Genomic DNA, 16,863 nt, shown 5'->3' on the forward strand with positions numbered 1-16,863 from the left:
ATTTGACGGTACACGTAAAAAGAATACAATAAAAATTAAAAAAAAAACTAGTTACTATATATGGTTCATGTAATTTTGCATATATACATACATACATGCATAGAGATGTAGTTGTGTGCCATCAAGTCGGAACTGACCCTCTGGCAGACTTTCAGAGGCAGTAAGTCACATGGGAGGAGGCTGTCCATCTTTCTTCTGCAGAGCAGCTGGTGGATTCAAACCACACACCTTTGCGTTGACAGGACAAGTCCTTACCATTAAGCCACCAGAGCTCCATGTTGATACTTTAGTGACTGTTTCGCAGTGTGTTTAGTACAAGGATGGTAGTGGATTTTTTTTAATGCTTTTTCTCATCTTGAGTGTCCTTCAGGGTAAACGGAAGAAATAACCCCAGACTCCACTCAGTGACCATGGCTCGGCAGGAGCCCATGTCACCCTGTCCCAGGAACACAGCTTTCTGGTTTTCCTGCTTGATGTGGAACAGGGCCTACAGTAGTTAGAGGATTTAGTAGGATTTCCTAGCTGTCAAACCATTTATCAAGCAGAAAATATTGATCGGCCACTATGTGACAGGGGAAGTCTTAGTGAATGAATCATCTTGGCTCAGTGGATTAGCAGGAGAGTATTTGGGGACTTTATACTCCTAAACTCTAATATATTTTGGGTCATTTTTCCTTAATATTTTCCATAAGGATGTTTTTCCCACTTGCCTTTTCATGCTGCAGGTGCAAGCTTGTTGTAAAACCACCCAACAACCGTAATTTCTCTGAGCTAATATCTGATGAAGGTTTTTAGGTAAATGTCTTGTTCTGTTTTAAAGTTCTAGAAGAATCCTAGAAACTGAGTTGATTTTATGAACCATTTTGGGTTGTTTCAGGTTATGATTCCCAAAATCATTAACCCCTCACATTTAAAAATTCATCTAGCTTAAAGCATTTTTAAATAATTATATGTATTTAACTGCTTATGTAGAAAAGTTAACTCAACTATTAAAAAAACATGGTGAAAGTATTTTTTGAATTGCCAATGACTTAAGAGATTTTTCTTTCTTACTTGGCATTGTTGTAAATAATGTTTGCATCAAACTCCTATTCCTTTTCCTTTGCAATTTTCCCTGTTATTTTTGGCTGTGCAGAGGTTTCCTCTTCTTTGGAAGAAGCCACTTTTTACCCATGTAGCTCAAAAGATGTGTTTTATTTTAGTGTATTTTAAATTATTATTTCTCGAAGAATATTTTTATTCTGTAGTCATTTGGTTTTCCATGCTATGCACAGCCCAAATTGGGTTCCTTTTATTCATTAACTCCATAAAAGCCTTAACCATGAATTTTCAAATGTTCATGAATAAGTGTATTTTACTAGATCTCCAAATATGAATTTGTATCCTTTAAATAGGGAGCCTGGTGGCCTAGTGGTCAGAAGCTGTACTGCAATCCCGAAGGCATGCAGTTCAAATCCACCACCACCTGCTTCACAGGAGAGAGATAGACAGTCTCCTCCCATGCAATTAGCTGCCTTGGAAAACCCACTGGAGAGTCAGCTATGGGTTGGTTCCATCTTGACAGTGCATAACAACAACAATAAATGCTTTAAATCCTGTAAAAACACTGCAGGTGCCATAGGAGTGGTGGCATCGGACCCCTACTAACTCCACCAGGAGAATGTCCCTATCCACAGATCCACCCCAATCCCCACAAGGTCAGACATGCCCCAAGCACCTGCCCCTTTATCTCAGTCCTAACACAGACTATCCCTTCCTTACTCTGCTACTGGGTCCCAGCCTCTCTCACACAGGATTCTCTCACCCAGATGTAGGCACTACACTCTCTACTTTTCTTTCTTACTTGTAGCGATCCCATTTCTGCCTCTAATGTTTCGTGTAAGCCTGATGGAGTGGTTAAAGACTGACCCATCTTCTCATTAGTCTTCCACACACTTGTTTGTGTGTTCCCACCCAAAAACCTATGACAGAGATTGTGATGATGGTATAGGATGGGTAAAGGTACAGATCTCTTGTTCATATAGTCACTCTGAGTCTTGGTTAACTAGGCAACACCTAACACCTCAAAAAATGCTCACCTCATTCCCCTCAGTAGTGTAGTCCTACCTAGCCAAGGAGTGAGAGTCAAAGCAAATGTCGAGGAGAGCAATTTTGAACAGTCTACTGCCCCATACATGCTCATGCTGCCCTTTTAGACACTTAATGAATAAATAAATTTATTGCCTTTTGTTATTGTTGTTAGGTGCTGTAGAAGTGCACGTAGCTACACGTGGAGATTGGCTCTGGCTCTCACCCCTGGCTCTGGGGCAGTAAGGAGAGGGGATGCCCATTCCAGCTGCCTGTCCCACCACACTCACCTCAGGGACTTGCAGGTGCTGGCCAGAGTCAGTGAGGGGGATAGCCAGCTATGTCCCTGCTAGTGATAAATAGGCCCAGGGTCACAGCTCCTCCCAACATGCCTTCATCTGCCCACCGATGGGTGAGGAAAGGCTGATAGGGAGAGAAGGAGAGAGGAAGGGAAATGGCAGGGCCAGATAGGGGTCTTGGAGCTCAGGAAAGGACCACGTATAACCAGTGGAGGCAGAGCCAGTTCTTACCCGGCCCCTTGGCATTACCACATGGAGCCAGCCTGCCTCTCTCCTGTTCTTAATATGACATTTCCATTCAATCAAGTCACATAACATTTTATCTTAAAGAATGTCTTGTAGGCATTGAGAATACATGTCCGTACCACAAAAGATCATACTAAAAAATCTTATTGTTATGCAGTCAGAATCAACTCATAGCTGATCCTCCAGTGAGTTTCTGAGGCTGTGTTTGACTTGAGAAAAGACTGTCTGCCCGTCTTTCTCCCTCCAAGCCACTGGTAGACTCAAACCGCCAGAGACGCATGGGCCATTGGGTTTACAGCACAACTCCCTACAGACAGCATCGCCAGGGCTCCCTGGTAGCTCAGAGGGAGCAGTGTTTCTTCTTACTTCAGGAAAGTCAAACACAACAAAATAACTCACTTTACCAATGATTTACTCCCATTGTCTAGACAAGTTAGCAGTGGGAGTAAAGATCAGACAAGTGTTATTCACTGCCTTAATTGTCTTTGCCAATAAAATCTTGATTTGCCTGGAATTGGACATCTGAGTCAGTGAGTACACAGCCAGACTCCAGGTCTCATTGTCTTAGGCTTAGCTAAAATTTTGGATAACTCTTAGAGTCTTGAATGTTTTCCTTAGTTTATGTAACTCTCCTGCCTCCCCCCCCCTTTTTTTCCCTACAAGCTTTTTCTTAAAAAGAAAACTCAAGAAACATATTACTGTTGCCCATAAACATTTTGGATATCCTGGGGTACTACTTATTTCTCTTCTTTCCTTCACAGTTTGAACCCATTGAAAATACATACAAGGAGCCAGTTGCAGATGAAATAAGCTAAACTTTTTAAAACCTGTTCTCTTGTTACTGGGATATATCCCTTTTCTTCTTCTTCCCTCTCTCATATTCCATCATGTTGTGTGTCTTCTTTTCAAAAATAGTTTCCATCCGCCGTTTTTGTTTATCCCTTAGCTCACGAATGATGAGGAAATCCATAACGTTGGGACTTCGTTGACCTTCGGATTTGGCACATTGACCTGCTGGATCCAGGCTGCACTGACACTCAAAGTCAACATCAAAAACGAGGGGCGGAAGGTTGGCATCCCAAGAGTTGTTCTGTCAGCATCTATCACTCTCTGCGTGGTCCTCTGTATCCTTTGAATATGGAATACTCCTTTGCCAATGAGTTTTAAACTCAGATATATTGTCTGTGGAAAAGAGGAGAAAATGACTTGCCGCAGTGGGTTAGGAGTTGGTGTTATCAGATGATTTCAGAATCTTAGACAAAGTAAAGAAGTAAATAGGTATAAAAACAAAACCTTCCAGACATACTTTTGATGCCAGAGAGAGGACATAGAGAACTTTTTTTAAAAGAGAGGTCGAGAGCTTGACTCTCTCAAGATGAGTTTCTCTCTGTAGAAATTGTGCCATGCATTCTTCTTACCACTAAAAAATGTCAAAGTTCCCTTTTTGAAAAACAGGTCCAGGGAGCTCTGGTGGCCTAGTGACAAGAAGCTGCACTGCAATCTTAGATGTATGCGGTTTGAATCCACCAGATGCTCTGCTGGAGAAGTAGGGGCAATCCACCAGATGCTCTGCTGGAGAAGTAGGGGCAATCTCCTCCTGTACCAGTCAGATCCTATTTGATGATGCACACACAAAATAATAAAATAAAATTAAAACAAGAAAAAGAAAAACAAGTCATGATCAAAAGAATTATCACTTTTTTAGTCTTTAAAAAATTATGATTTTTAAACTCATTGTCATTGAATCAGAACCAACTCTCCATTGGGTTTTCAGAAGCAGTATATCACCCAGAAGAAGACTTCCCATCCCTTTCCCAAGGAGCAGCTGGTCAGTTTGAACCACACACCTTTGGGTTGGCAACACAACTCTCTACTCAGGAGGCCACCAGAACTCCCTGTTATTTCACTTACTTTATTCATTCTAAGTTGAATTTCAAGAGATGAATACATTCCTTCTTTTGAAAATTAATTATAAACAGACCACCACTACATGTACAGTTTTCCTAGAGAGCCACAGCAGTCAAGGATGAAGCACAGGGGGCCCCAGTGATTAGAATCAAATAGATCCTTCTCAGGAAAGCAGAGGAAGGAAATCCAGGTTCTCAAATGGGAGATTGTTGACAGCTTCATCTTGCTTGGTACCACAATCAGCACGCTTGGTACCAGCAGCCAGGAAAACAAAAGATGAATTGCATTAGGAAAATCTTTCGTCACGGACCTTTCCAGAGTATTGAAGAGCAACGATGTCAGTCCTGAGACCATGGTGTGCCTGATCCCAGCCATAGTCTTTGCAATTACTTGCTATTCATAGAGAGCTGGACAGTGACTAAAGATGATAGAAGAAAAATCTCCATCTTTGAGTTGTGGTGCTAGAGAAGAGTATTGAATATACTATGGACTGCTAAGAGAACAAACAGGCCTGTCCTTGAGAGGGTGAAACCAGGCTGCTCCTTGGAGGCAAGGATTCTGAGGCTTCATCTGACATACTTTGGGCATGTTGCCAGGAGGGACCAGTCCTTGGAGAGGGACATCATGCTTGGAAGGGTGGAGGGACAGCACAGGAGAGGAAGACCCTCTATGAGATGGATTGATTCGGTGACTGAGGTAATGGGATTAAGTGTGTTGGAGACAATGAAATTGGCTCTGTATAGAGCAGGGTTACTATGAGTCTCAAGCAATTCAACAACAGCAACAACATAGCTAATATAAACACATAGGAACAGCCATAATAATAGCCAACGTTTAGTGAGTACTTACTACAGACTAAACACTGTTCTAAGAGCTCTGATGCTTCAGTAATTAAGTACCCAGTTGCTGACCTGGAGATTGGCAGTTTGAACCCACCCTGCAGCTCCTTAGGACGAGGTCTTGATAATCGACTTCCACAAATAGTCAAGATAATCCAGTGGAGCAGTTCTCTTCCAACACATGGGGTTATAAGGAGTCGAAAATGGACTCCATAACTTCCAAGTAAAACAACAGGCATTATTCTGCACACTTTCGAATTTATAAACTCCTTTAATCCTCTCTTTATAGGCACTTAAGCTGGGTTCTTTAGAGGTGCATAACGAGTAAAGTACACACGTATGCACAGACACAGAAACATTTCAAGGAAATGGCCCACACAGCTGTAGAAGTTGCCACAATGCTTGGGCCACGTGTCAGACTGCTCTTGGCACACATGGTCACAGGAGCTGACAAAATAGGCAGGTCAGATGGCAGGCTGCTCTCTGAGGAGGAGCTAACAAAATCCCAAAATCTGTGGGTCATACAGCAGACCACTGGCTCACACCCCAAGAACCAGAGGTCAGAGAATAGTATGTTAGATGCACAGTCAAGAGAGACCCTGAGATTTGCCAGTATATCCCTGTGTATTGGATGCAGGCCACACCTTCAAGGAAACTCCATTTCCAACTGATTGCACACATCAGATCACTAAATTATGGTTGATTAAAATCCTCCAGCTTTGGCTTGGTAGCATCACTTTCTGTCCACTAGGCCAACTGAGCATTCTCTACATTTAAGAATAAACTTTTGTGGACCCGCCCGGCATCGCTCGGATGTGGCTCGAGCCGGAGGCGCTCAGGGCCGGAGAAGCCGCGGACCCGGGAGCCGGAGCAGCTCGGAGGCAGTGAATAATAGCTCTTCAAGTCTGCAATAAAAAATGGCCTCCAATAAAACTACATTGCAAAAAATGGGAAAGAAACAGAATGGGAAGAGTAAAAAAGTTGAAGAGGCAGAACCTGAAGAATTTGTGGTAGAAAAAGTGCTGGACCAACCTGTAGTGAATGGGAAGGTCGCCTATTTCCTCAAGTGGAATGGATTTACAGATGCTGACAATACTTGGGAACCTGAAGAAAATCTGTATTGCCCAGAATTGATTGAAGCATTTCTTAATTCTCAAAAAGCTGGTAAAGAAAAAGATGGCACAAAAAGAAATTCATTATTGATAGTGAATCTGATGATAGCAAATCAAAGAAGAAAAGAGATGCCGCTGACAAGCCAAGAGGCTTTGCCAGAGGTCTTGATCCTGAACGAATAATTGGTGTCACAGACAGCAGTGGAGAATTAATGTTTCTCATGAAATTGAAAGATTCAGATGAGGCTGACTTGGTGCTGGCGAAAGAAGCAAACATGAAATGTCCTCAAATTGTAATTGCATTTTATGAAGAGAGACTAACTTGGCATTCTTGTCCAGAAGATGAAGCGCAATAATTGTTTGCATTGATATATATATATATATAAATAAATCTGGGTCTTGGTTTTTTATTTATTAGTGAAGAATAACTACATGCTAATGGAAATCAAGTTTGATATATTTGTTTTGAAGTAGTATTGGGGGAGTTATTTGGGGCTTCTATTGATTAGGTTTTTTGTTGCATCAATAGCACTGGTTACTTTGAACAAATAAAAGCTTTCTGTAGTTGAAAAAAAAAAGAATAAACTTTTGTAAAACAATGAAGAAGAAACCAGATGATGTTCCATCTCTTCAGTATTCACTCAGCCATTCCAATCTTGGCTGTGAAGTCAAAGGAAACACAATCCAGAATCCTGTCAGAATCTGCTCCTCATTCTTAGTTATACCCAGAATTCTGTACCACTTGAAATTAAACTAACTTATTGGAAACAAGAGTAATTCCTTGTCAAAGTCAAGTAAGTGTGGTAAAGCCTTAAAATACCCTGACTTTCAAACTTCTATCAAAAGTTTTGATCTGTGGTACCTCTGAATGCCTGGAAACATTGCTTAGTTCTAAGGTGGATGGATTCAAGTGTAGTCAGGAGAGTAAAATTTGTCTAGAATGGTTTCACTTTTTCTTAACATTTAACAGCCTACCCAGATGTTTTTGGAGACAAAACTAACCCTAAGGGAATATTTTTCATTTTCTGACTAGATGTATTCAGTCCTTGGTCGTTCCTGAAAAAAATGCTATGGCCCTTTCTCCTTCTCTGACCTACCCCATGGATGTCCAATGTTTGTTTTTGTAATTGCATAGTTTCATTTGGGCACAAGCTTAAATTTGACACCAAGGCTGAAACTAACCCAGAGTCTAATGGTTGGATTATTATTAAGCCGTTATTCTTTATTCCTGCGTATTGTCTAAAAGACAGTGGTGAAAATTAGGGATGCAGATGTTATTAGTAACAGTGCAGAGACAAACACAGTTCATGGGGAGATAATTAGCGATTTGTTAGGCTCAGATTAATTTCTGCAGATGTTATGGTGACTGGGACACAGAGTCATTTTCAGTGATCTTACAAAGGAACAAAGGGTAGTTTTATTTATTTTTTTCTTTTGGCCAGCTCATTACGTTAGGATTGGAATCCTTTTGCTAATCTCACTTTATTAGGTATAGAATATTGTGGATGAGTGTGCAGAGTCTGTGTTTGTATCTCGGCTGCACAGATGAATGAATACCTGTGTAGTCTCAGAAAGGTGCTTACTTAACCATTTGACTTCCCTTTCCCTCCCTGTAAGTGAACTGATGGTAACAGGACTGTGTTGAAGATTGAGATAATCTATGAAAGCACTTAGAACCACGCCTGACACATAGTAGGAACTCAGTTAATCATGTCAGTGTGTTCATTCAACAAAGTCAAGCTACCATTTTGCTGGTGCGAGGGGGAGAAACAGACTTTTCCTGTCACCTGTCTGTGCCCAGGAAAGATGCCAAGTTGAATGTGAGTAATGAAGGTGCTTTCCTTAACCACATCCCCCCCACCCCTCCCCAGACTTCATCCTCATGGCCCAGGGCATCCACATGTATGCAGCCAGGATCCAGTGGGGCCTGGTCATGTGCTTCGTGTCTTACTTTGGCACCTTTGCTGTGGAGTTCCGGCATTATCGCTATGAGATCGTTTGCTCCGAGTACCAAGAGAATTTCCTGAGCTTCTCAGAAAGCCTGTCAGAAGCTTCTGAGTATCAGACCGACCAGGTGTAAGGCATCAGCTCCCCTTTTGTTGGTGAGGTGGGTGTGACAGTGGGGGAGGGGCCAGGAGGACACACCCACAGGGCGTGACACATGACCTCACGACACGTTTTCCACAGACTCACTCACACATATCCCTCACATCTGTCCGTGGCCACTTTTGCCAAATGAGCTTTTCAGGGCGAGTTACTTCTTTAATGGAAAAAAGCACAAGCCCTCAGGTGTTGAAGTACACGCTGTTAATACTGAACACATATGCACGACAGAGCAAGAAGCTTGTGCATGATCACGTCTCTGTCCCCTGCTCTTCTCACACTCTTCACGTGTCTCAGACACCGTGTCACCCTGCCGTGGACAAATATCACATGATGATAATGTCAACTCCCAAAGTTGCCTTCAGGTCCAAAGAGCTTGGAACCAGCTTGTTGGAAAGTTTGGAATCTGGCGCTAATACCCTTTGATAACTGGGTAATTGGGTCTCATCAGACTGGAAGGAAACCATACTGAGATACGACATTGTGGAACCTGTGGACAGGTATAGGATCAAAGGAATAACTTTCCCAGAAAAATAAAAAAACCCCACTCCATCATCATTCAGCATCTGGGCTGTCTGACTTCAACGAAAGGCGCACAGGTTACAGACCAAGTGTGAAGCCCACAGCCATGATTTGGGCCTGATCCATGGTGACTGAGAACTATTTCCAAATGTGAATGATTGTAGGGATATGGTCAGCCAAGCATGGAACAGGATGGAGCAGTGAATGTAAGATGTAGTGTTTGCTTACCTAGTATGCCATGTACAGGTTGTTTCTGTTTCAGTTTCGTGGTTTACTGTTTTCCTTTTTCTTTTTTTTTAAGGAACTACCATGGGTCTCTTTAGACCTTGTGGGCAAAGAATATATAGATTAAATGCAAGCGCTGAGCTTACTTTGGGTACAACTATGATTTAAAGAATAGAAAAAAAATAATCACTTTCAGGCTTTATTTGTTGCTTTTATGCTTGAATCTAAGGAAATGTGCAAAATGAGGTACAAAGAAATTTATGTGGGAGTCCTAAAACGAGTTCCTGCAGACCTTTCTAGAAGGTAGCACTTTTCAGAGCATCCTGTGATAAGCCCACATTAAGGAAGAGTTCCTTAAAAATGTTCTCTGATGCTCAGACTTAGTGGTTTTTGGGTTGTTTGGTTTTTTTGTTTTTGTTTTTGTTTTTTGTTTTGTGAATTAAGGGCTTTTCAACTTTGAAATTCCTAGAAAACTAATAAAAGATGACCCTTCCCCAAAACCAAATTAGGGCAGCTGGTCCCCTCCTGCCCAGCACATAGCTTCCACCTGCTGGAGTCAAACACTTAGGAGTCTGTGTTTCTTAAAGAAGAGCAAAATGTCAAGCCCAGGATATGTCAACCCCAGGATGTGGGTCAAGCTGACAGACCCTCCATGCATGCAGATTCAAGAAATCCTTGAATTTACTGGATAGGGGCCTGGGATTTCAATTGTTTTTCAATTTAACCTGCAATCTGAGCTTCCTGAAACAGAGTGGGGGAGGGTCAGTATCTTTGCATTTCTGTGTTTATCTCCCAGCACCCCCCTTCCCAGCACAGTGCCTGGCTGTGCTCGTCTTAGGTGCTCAAGTAATGTCCGTCAAATAGAGATCATCCAATAGGAGGAAGTAGGAGTCTAAAAAATTTAAAGATGGGTGAAAAAAAATGAAGAGGAAAACGACTGCAGTGAATATGGGGATGGAAGGAATCATGCATCAAGGTCAGAAAAGAGAGTAAAACTGTTTGTTAGGAGACTTAAAATGTGAGAAAAAGAATCAAGTGAAGCCAGTTCTCGTGTTAAAAAGGCATTTCACTGTAAATAGTCCAAGGTGACTTTTTTTTTAATTTTGAATACTGTTTTTGTTTTTTTCTTTTTTATACTTTAAAGATTTTATCAAAGAACAAAAGGTTTTCTGTTACTGTACACAATGCAAATTAAACAGCTTTTGATGATGCACTGTACACTTTCTTAAAAAGTCTTATCTGAGAGCACATTTTAGCAAAATCAGGCAAAAAGACATTATTCATTGGGGGTCTTACCACTAAATAAAATTCTTTTATGCAGAAACGTAATTTCCTTGTTTCTTCCACTGGCATGTCTTTCCAAATAATAAAACATGTGTTGAACTCAGTGAGACACTATGTTGATAGTGAACTTGAGGGTTACATCGACAGCTTATAAAGACCAAGATTCTAGACCCTCACTGCAGTTAGGAATCAAAGCATCCACATAGGAAACCGAAATCCAGGAATCTACATTTGTAACACGCATCTCATCAGGATCTAAGACAGATGCCCAGAGAGCAATGTTGGAAATACACCAAATGCAGCTTATGATACTTAAGCTAAGTATCTGAAAGAAAGTTACTCTCCTAGTTGTTGTTGTTAATTGTTGTCGAGACCTGGGCAACTCATAGCAACTCTGAATGAAAGACCTGGACACTTGTATAACTTTCATCCTTTCTCCAGGTTCATAGGGTTTCCGGGGGCAAGCTATTTCATGGATGCCAGTTCTGCTTCCAAGCTTGTGTTAATCGGGGAGCTCCACCAAACACTGTCCACTATGAGTAACCATTACCACATTTGACACATCAGTGTCACAATGTTTAGCATCACAGCAAACACGAGTTTCTTCTCTACAGCAAGTGGACAGACCAGGGCTACTTTTCATAGGATATGATTCTCTGGGGCCAGCAAGGGGGTAGTGACTCAGATCCAGGCTCAAAGAGGTTTCATCTTAACACATTCTCAACTCTTGCTGATGCCAAGAAAGTGAGGCTGACTGCTCATAGAGCTTCAGTTATTAGTGTCACCAAATGATAAATACCACTAAACTGTCACTTTAAAGAAAATCACCCATCTGAGAGTGGCTAAGGAGAGTCTCCCCACCACGTATCCAGAATGAGCTAAGTGAGGCTATTCCCTGGAAAGGACAATCATGCTGTGAAAGAGAGGAAGACTTCCAATGAGATGGATTGACAGTGTGTCTTCAGCGATGGGCTGTTGTGACTCAGAGATGATGAGAATGGTGCATGATAGGGCAAGTTTCTGGTTGGCTGTTCATAGGGTCACTGTGAGCCATACTAAACTAGACAGCATCTAACAACAACATTCAGAACGAGAGGCAGCTCCGGTGGCTTTAATGGTAAGGAGCTGTGCTGCCAACCCAAAGGCACACGATTCAAATCCACCAAATGCTCTGCAGAAGAAAGACAAGCAGTTTCTTTTATGCTACTTACTTTAATTATTTAGCCTCGGAAAATTCACAGGAGGCTCAGCTGTGACTCAGTAAGGACACAAAGGTATATAACAACAACAACCCAAAATGAGAGAAACAAATACTTAGGGAAAGTCTAGTGATGGACACGGAATTTCACTCGGGTGAAATGAATGAATGAAAACCCAGCCTTTCTGTAAACTTCTGTTAAAATCACAAAACAATTTTTTAAAAATTCCAACAGTAACTTTTGTTACTGTTCCTTTGGATTATTGTTAGGTACCATTGAACATGGCTCAGAGCAACCCTATGAACAACAGATCTGAATCTTGTCCTACCTTCATTATCTGATAAATTTGAGCTCTTTGCTGCAGTCACCCTGTCAATCCATCTCCTTAGGGGTCTTCCTCTCTTTCTCTGACTTTCCACCTCTCCAAGTCTGATGTTCTTTTCTGAAGAATAGCTTCTCCTACCATTATGTCCTCTCTGGTTTCAGGCAGCTGGATTCTGGAAGATTGGTAGGTTTTTTGTTTTGATTTGTGTTTTTTCTTAAATTGACAATCAGCTGTGAGTTGTATCATTTTTATTAACAATCAGTTGTGGGCTGGAATCTTCTTGTTTAAACCAATTAGGATGCAGCGGGCAGGCCTTTGTAATTAAAAGTTGCTTGGTGTCTGCCTGAGAGCCTCTTGTTTGAAGTAGATTCTGGAAAGTAGGTCATTTTTAGTTTAATTAACAATCAGATGTCAGCTATTTGGTGTTTTGATTTCATTAACAAAGGTGGGCTGGAAGCCCCTTGTTTAAATCAATTAGGGCCCTGTAGGCAGCCCCAAAAGAATGAACAAATCTGTCTTGGAGAGAGTGCAGCCAAAGTGTTCTTTGGAGGCAAAGATGATGAGGCTTCACCTAACATATTTGGGGCATGTTGCTAGAAGGGGCTTTTTCTTGGAGAGGGAATGATGCTTGGAAAGGTAGAGAGAGGGTCAGCAAAAGAGAGGAAAACCCTTGTCCAGATGGACTGACAGAGTGACTGTCATAGTAGGTTTTTATGTGTCAGGAAGTGTTAGGATGGCACAGAATAGGACAGAGTTCAGATCTGTTGTTCACAGGGTCACAACGGGTCATACTCCACTCAACAGCACCTAACAACAACAACTGACAAGTCCTAAGAAAGTATGAGAGACAAAGTTTTCTTGCCTCCAAGAAACACTGGCTGCACCTTTTCCAAAACATACCTGTTTGTTCTTTTGGCAATCCAGGGGATATACAGTACTCTTCTCCAACACCACAACTCAAAGGCATCAATTTTTCTTGTCATCCTTATTCATTGTCCTGTTTTCAGATGCATAGCAAGTGGCTGAAAAGACTACAGTCTGAATCAGACACACCTTAGTCTTCAAGCTGACATTGCTTTTCAGTATTTTTAAGAGGTCCCTGACAATGGCCTTGCCAGTGCACTACATCTCATTGTCTCCTGACTACTGGTACCAAGTGTGTTGATTATGGATCCAAGTAATATTAAATCATTGACAGTTTCAATCTTTTCTCCATCTGGTAAGGACCTCTGTTTTCTTGATACTGAGATGTATCCCATATTGAAGGCTGTAGTCTTTGATATTCTGCAGCAACCCCTTCAGGTCTTCCTGACTTTAAGCAAGCAAGATTGTGTCATTTGCATAACGTGTTTGGTTGATGAGTCTTCCTCCAACCCTTATGCCACATTCTTCAAAAGCTGGCAACATGAATTATGTTCAGCATACAGATTGAATAGGTGTGGAGAATGGATACAGCCCTTATGCACACTGTTCCTGATTTTAAACCACTCCTTGTTCTCTTGTACTGTTTGAACAACAGCTTCTTGGTCTAGGTATAGGTTTCATATAAGCCTAATTGAGTGTTCTAGGATTCCCATTCTTTAAATTGAGACTCCTAAAACTCACTGAACAATCTACAACCCAACAGAAATGGGATAACTACTGCACAGGGTTCCAAGACACTGATAATTCTTTATGACAGAAGACTGCCACATCTTTCTCCTGTGGAGTGGCTAGTGGGTTTGAACTGCTGATATTTTAGTTTGCAGCCTGGCACTTAAACCACTGTTCTCTAAAGCTGCTTGAGGTGAAACTAAAACACCAAAATGCACATATGAAAAATGGCCTAAGTAGGAGTTACACAATTTGATGAGTAGGGGGGTGAGGGAAATTGGAAGAATCTGTTCTTGAAAACAATGTATTTTAATTTTGTAAATAAACTAGCATTTTTTTAAAAAAAGGAGGTGAGTGCTGGTGGCCTAGTGGCAAGAAGCTGCACTGCAATCCCAGAGGTACACAGTTCGAATCCACCAGATGTTCTGCTGGAGAAAGCGGGACAATCTTCTCCTATACCTGTCAGATCCGATTTGACGGTATACACACGCGCGCACACACACACACACACACACAATAATAAAATTTAAAAAAGAAAACTTTTTTAAGAAGGAAAGAAAAATGGTCTAATATAAGAAACCCATTTCCAAGAGGTTTTGGCTAAATCTAAATGCTATGTTCTCCAAAGTACTGAAGGCCAGCAGTTTTGGTGAAGAGAATGCCACCTATGAAAGAAACTGATTTTCACATCTTCAGATTTCCTGTCAACACTCCTCAAAGTGAGGATTCCGAGAGGTATCGGTGACTATCCAAATTTGAAGTCCAAAGAAGGGAGGCGGATAAGAAGTCTGGGTCCCTCCCTGGAAAAACAGAATGCTTTCCACTAGCTTAATACAGGCTTTTCGTTTTTTTTTTCAGGGAGCTCTGGAGGCAGCATGATGCACTACATGTTGCACTGCTAAGCAATAGGCCAGAGATTCCAACCCAACAGCTCCTCTTTTTTAAATTTTTTTTTATTTTATTATTTTTTGTGTGTACCATCAAATCAGATCTGACTGGTACAGGAGGAGATTGCCCCTCCTTCTCCAGCAGAGCATCTGGTGGATTCAAACTGCGTATCTATGGGAGCAGCTCCTTCTTAAAGATGTATAGTCTTGGAAAAACCTATGGAGGGTCTCTGTGAATCAGAATCAAAATGCCAGTGGGTTTTATCCTCCTATCTTAAAACACAGTCCTTATTTGCTGTATCTAGTAGGTTCTTTCCCAGTTTTCTCTTTAATTCACCCCAGTCATGTTTGTTTGGGATTCCCCCCCCCCCAACAATTCACTGAAACTTCTCAAATTCCCCGGAGACATCACAGTATTACACACAAGGATCAATTTGCAGTCCTTATTTGACCTCTATGCAAAAGAAACACTTGGCAATCTCCTTAACCCCTGACCACAAGCCTTAAAATGTCATGTGGTCCCCACAGCATCATGCCTTCTTCTTATGTCTCCTGCTTCAGTGTCGACTGCTCACTCTCCTCTGCTGGCCATTTCCCCCAACCTCCCAATATCCGAGTGCTCAGTGGTTCAAACCTTGGAACTCTTCTTTCTTCTCTACATTCCTAAGTGATATTACCCAGCGTCCAGCACCTTAATGCTGTCATATAAATACACCACCACTGCCCTGTTGGTTTTCCATACTATGGTAGCCTCCAGGTTACTGTGATGCTGGAAGCTATTTCAAATACCAGGGGGGGAAAAGTATTATATAACAAAATGTTCAAAAGCGTAGAGTTATAAAACTAAAAAGGAGGAACACTTGGCATTTCTCAAGCTAAAAGAACTAAAAAATTAATTCAAACCACAAGTTGCAATATTAAAGGATTCTCTGGGCAAAATATTGAATGGCACAAGTAGCAAAAGAAGATGGAAGGAGCTTAGGTGGCAGTCATGGCGGGGCAAGAGGATCCAGTGCAGCAGGAGATTCACCAAGACTGGGCAAACCGGGAGTACATTGAGGTCATCACCAGCAGCATCAAGAAAATCGCGGACTTTCTCAATTCGTTCGATATGTCTTGTCGCTCAAGACTTGCAACGCTAAATGAGAAATTGACAGCCCTTGAACGGAGAATAGAATACATTGAGGCCCGGGTGACAAAAGGTGAAACACTCACCTAGAGCTGTGCCGTGATGCTGCTGGGAAGTTGCTTTGCAGAACACAGGCTCACGTGGGAAAGGCCCAGCAGTCTTCAGCGCCTTCTCTCCTTACAGAGCAAGAGGGCTCTTTCTCATTTTCTTTTTTCCAAAAGTATAACCTTTGGGCTGTACCATGTGCATCTTGGGGTGTAATGTGGCATGTGGGGAGAAGTCCAGGGGACTCTTGAAGACATTAGACATTTTACCTTTTCAGTGACATTTTAGAGAACTACTTGACAGTGTATTTGGGGCACTTAGACCTAAAAGCCTCTCTGTAAGGTTCTTTGCACCTCTCTTTCTCTCTATGTTAGACTTTACTTATAGCTCTTTATGCTTCTGTACTGTTTCTGTAAACAGTCTTTGTCTTCTCTCCACCTTTGGCAGGGTGTGGCAGCAGTCCTTTACCCTGGCCAGTGACTGCCAGAGAATGTTGTTGCTGACTTGCCAGTCTCTTGTCCTCTGGGGAGGTCAAAGCCAGGCCCCCACTTGGCTTGAAGGGACATTTTCAGAGTTTTCTTTCTGTTACCTGGGGTGTGTTTGCCTCTCATACTCTAATAAATTCCTCAACCTTCTCTGACTGCTGTGATTGTGGTGGGCAGAAGAGCTCACACTGAAGCTCCCCCGTCCCACAGATATGAAATGCGTGGAATCATTATTCTCACATAAAACTTCTGGATGCAGCTGCTTGATTTGAAGCCTTGGTGGCTATCCAGCCTGAACCCACATACTTGGACTCTGGCTGGTTTTTCTTGGAAGTCCTCTGGTCATTCAGCAGATATTTACCCTGTGCCTTCTGTGTGGGGATCTGAAACCCTTGTTAAGATACAGAGTTGAATCAGAATGATGTTTACAGTCTTTGAAATATCAGCATTCACACGATTTAACCACAATATAGGGAGGTTTGAAAATTATAAAAGTTGGACCAATAAAGTCTAAAGCTTTTGAATCCTAAAAAAAAAAAAAAGAAAAAGAAAAAAAAATAAGATGGAAGGAGTATTCAGAGTCACTGTATATCAA

The 16,863-nt window shown here is 41.7% G+C and overlaps 2 protein-coding genes and 1 pseudogene across 2 annotated transcripts in view; all 3 read left to right on the forward strand.

The window, feature by feature from the left end:
• Positions 1 to 8,551, forward strand: part of TMEM150C (transmembrane protein 150C) — a 35,904-nt gene extending 27,353 nt beyond the window's left edge. The window contains exons 6-7 of the mRNA XM_006885274.1: positions 3,559 to 3,736; positions 8,343 to 8,551. Coding sequence (XP_006885336.1) covers positions 3,559 to 3,736; positions 8,343 to 8,551 — 387 coding nt within the window. The remainder of the gene's footprint in view (positions 1 to 3,558; positions 3,737 to 8,342) is intronic.
• LOC102844313 lies at positions 6,277 to 6,827 on the forward strand (annotated as a pseudogene).
• Positions 8,552 to 15,600: 7,049 nt separating the features above from the next.
• On the forward strand, positions 15,601 to 15,828 carry LOC102845133 (probable protein BRICK1-like). Its single transcript, XM_006885275.1, has one exon. It carries the CDS (start codon positions 15,601 to 15,603, stop codon positions 15,826 to 15,828), a length of 228 nt encoding a protein of 75 aa, XP_006885337.1.
• Positions 15,829 to 16,863: the final 1,035 nt, after the last annotated feature.

This window comes from Elephantulus edwardii, unplaced genomic scaffold (genome assembly GCF_000299155.1).
Source record: "Elephantulus edwardii isolate Elephantulus edwardi_28Jun2011 unplaced genomic scaffold, EleEdw1.0 scaffold00042, whole genome shotgun sequence".
NCBI classification, from domain to species: Eukaryota; Metazoa; Chordata; class Mammalia; order Macroscelidea; family Macroscelididae; genus Elephantulus; species Elephantulus edwardii.

What these genes read in the sequence shown, in the direction of transcription:
- LOC102845133 (XM_006885275.1), top strand. Translation starts at nt 15,601, where the DNA reads ATGGCGGGGCAAGAGGATCCAGTGCAGCAGGAGATTCACCAAGACTGG.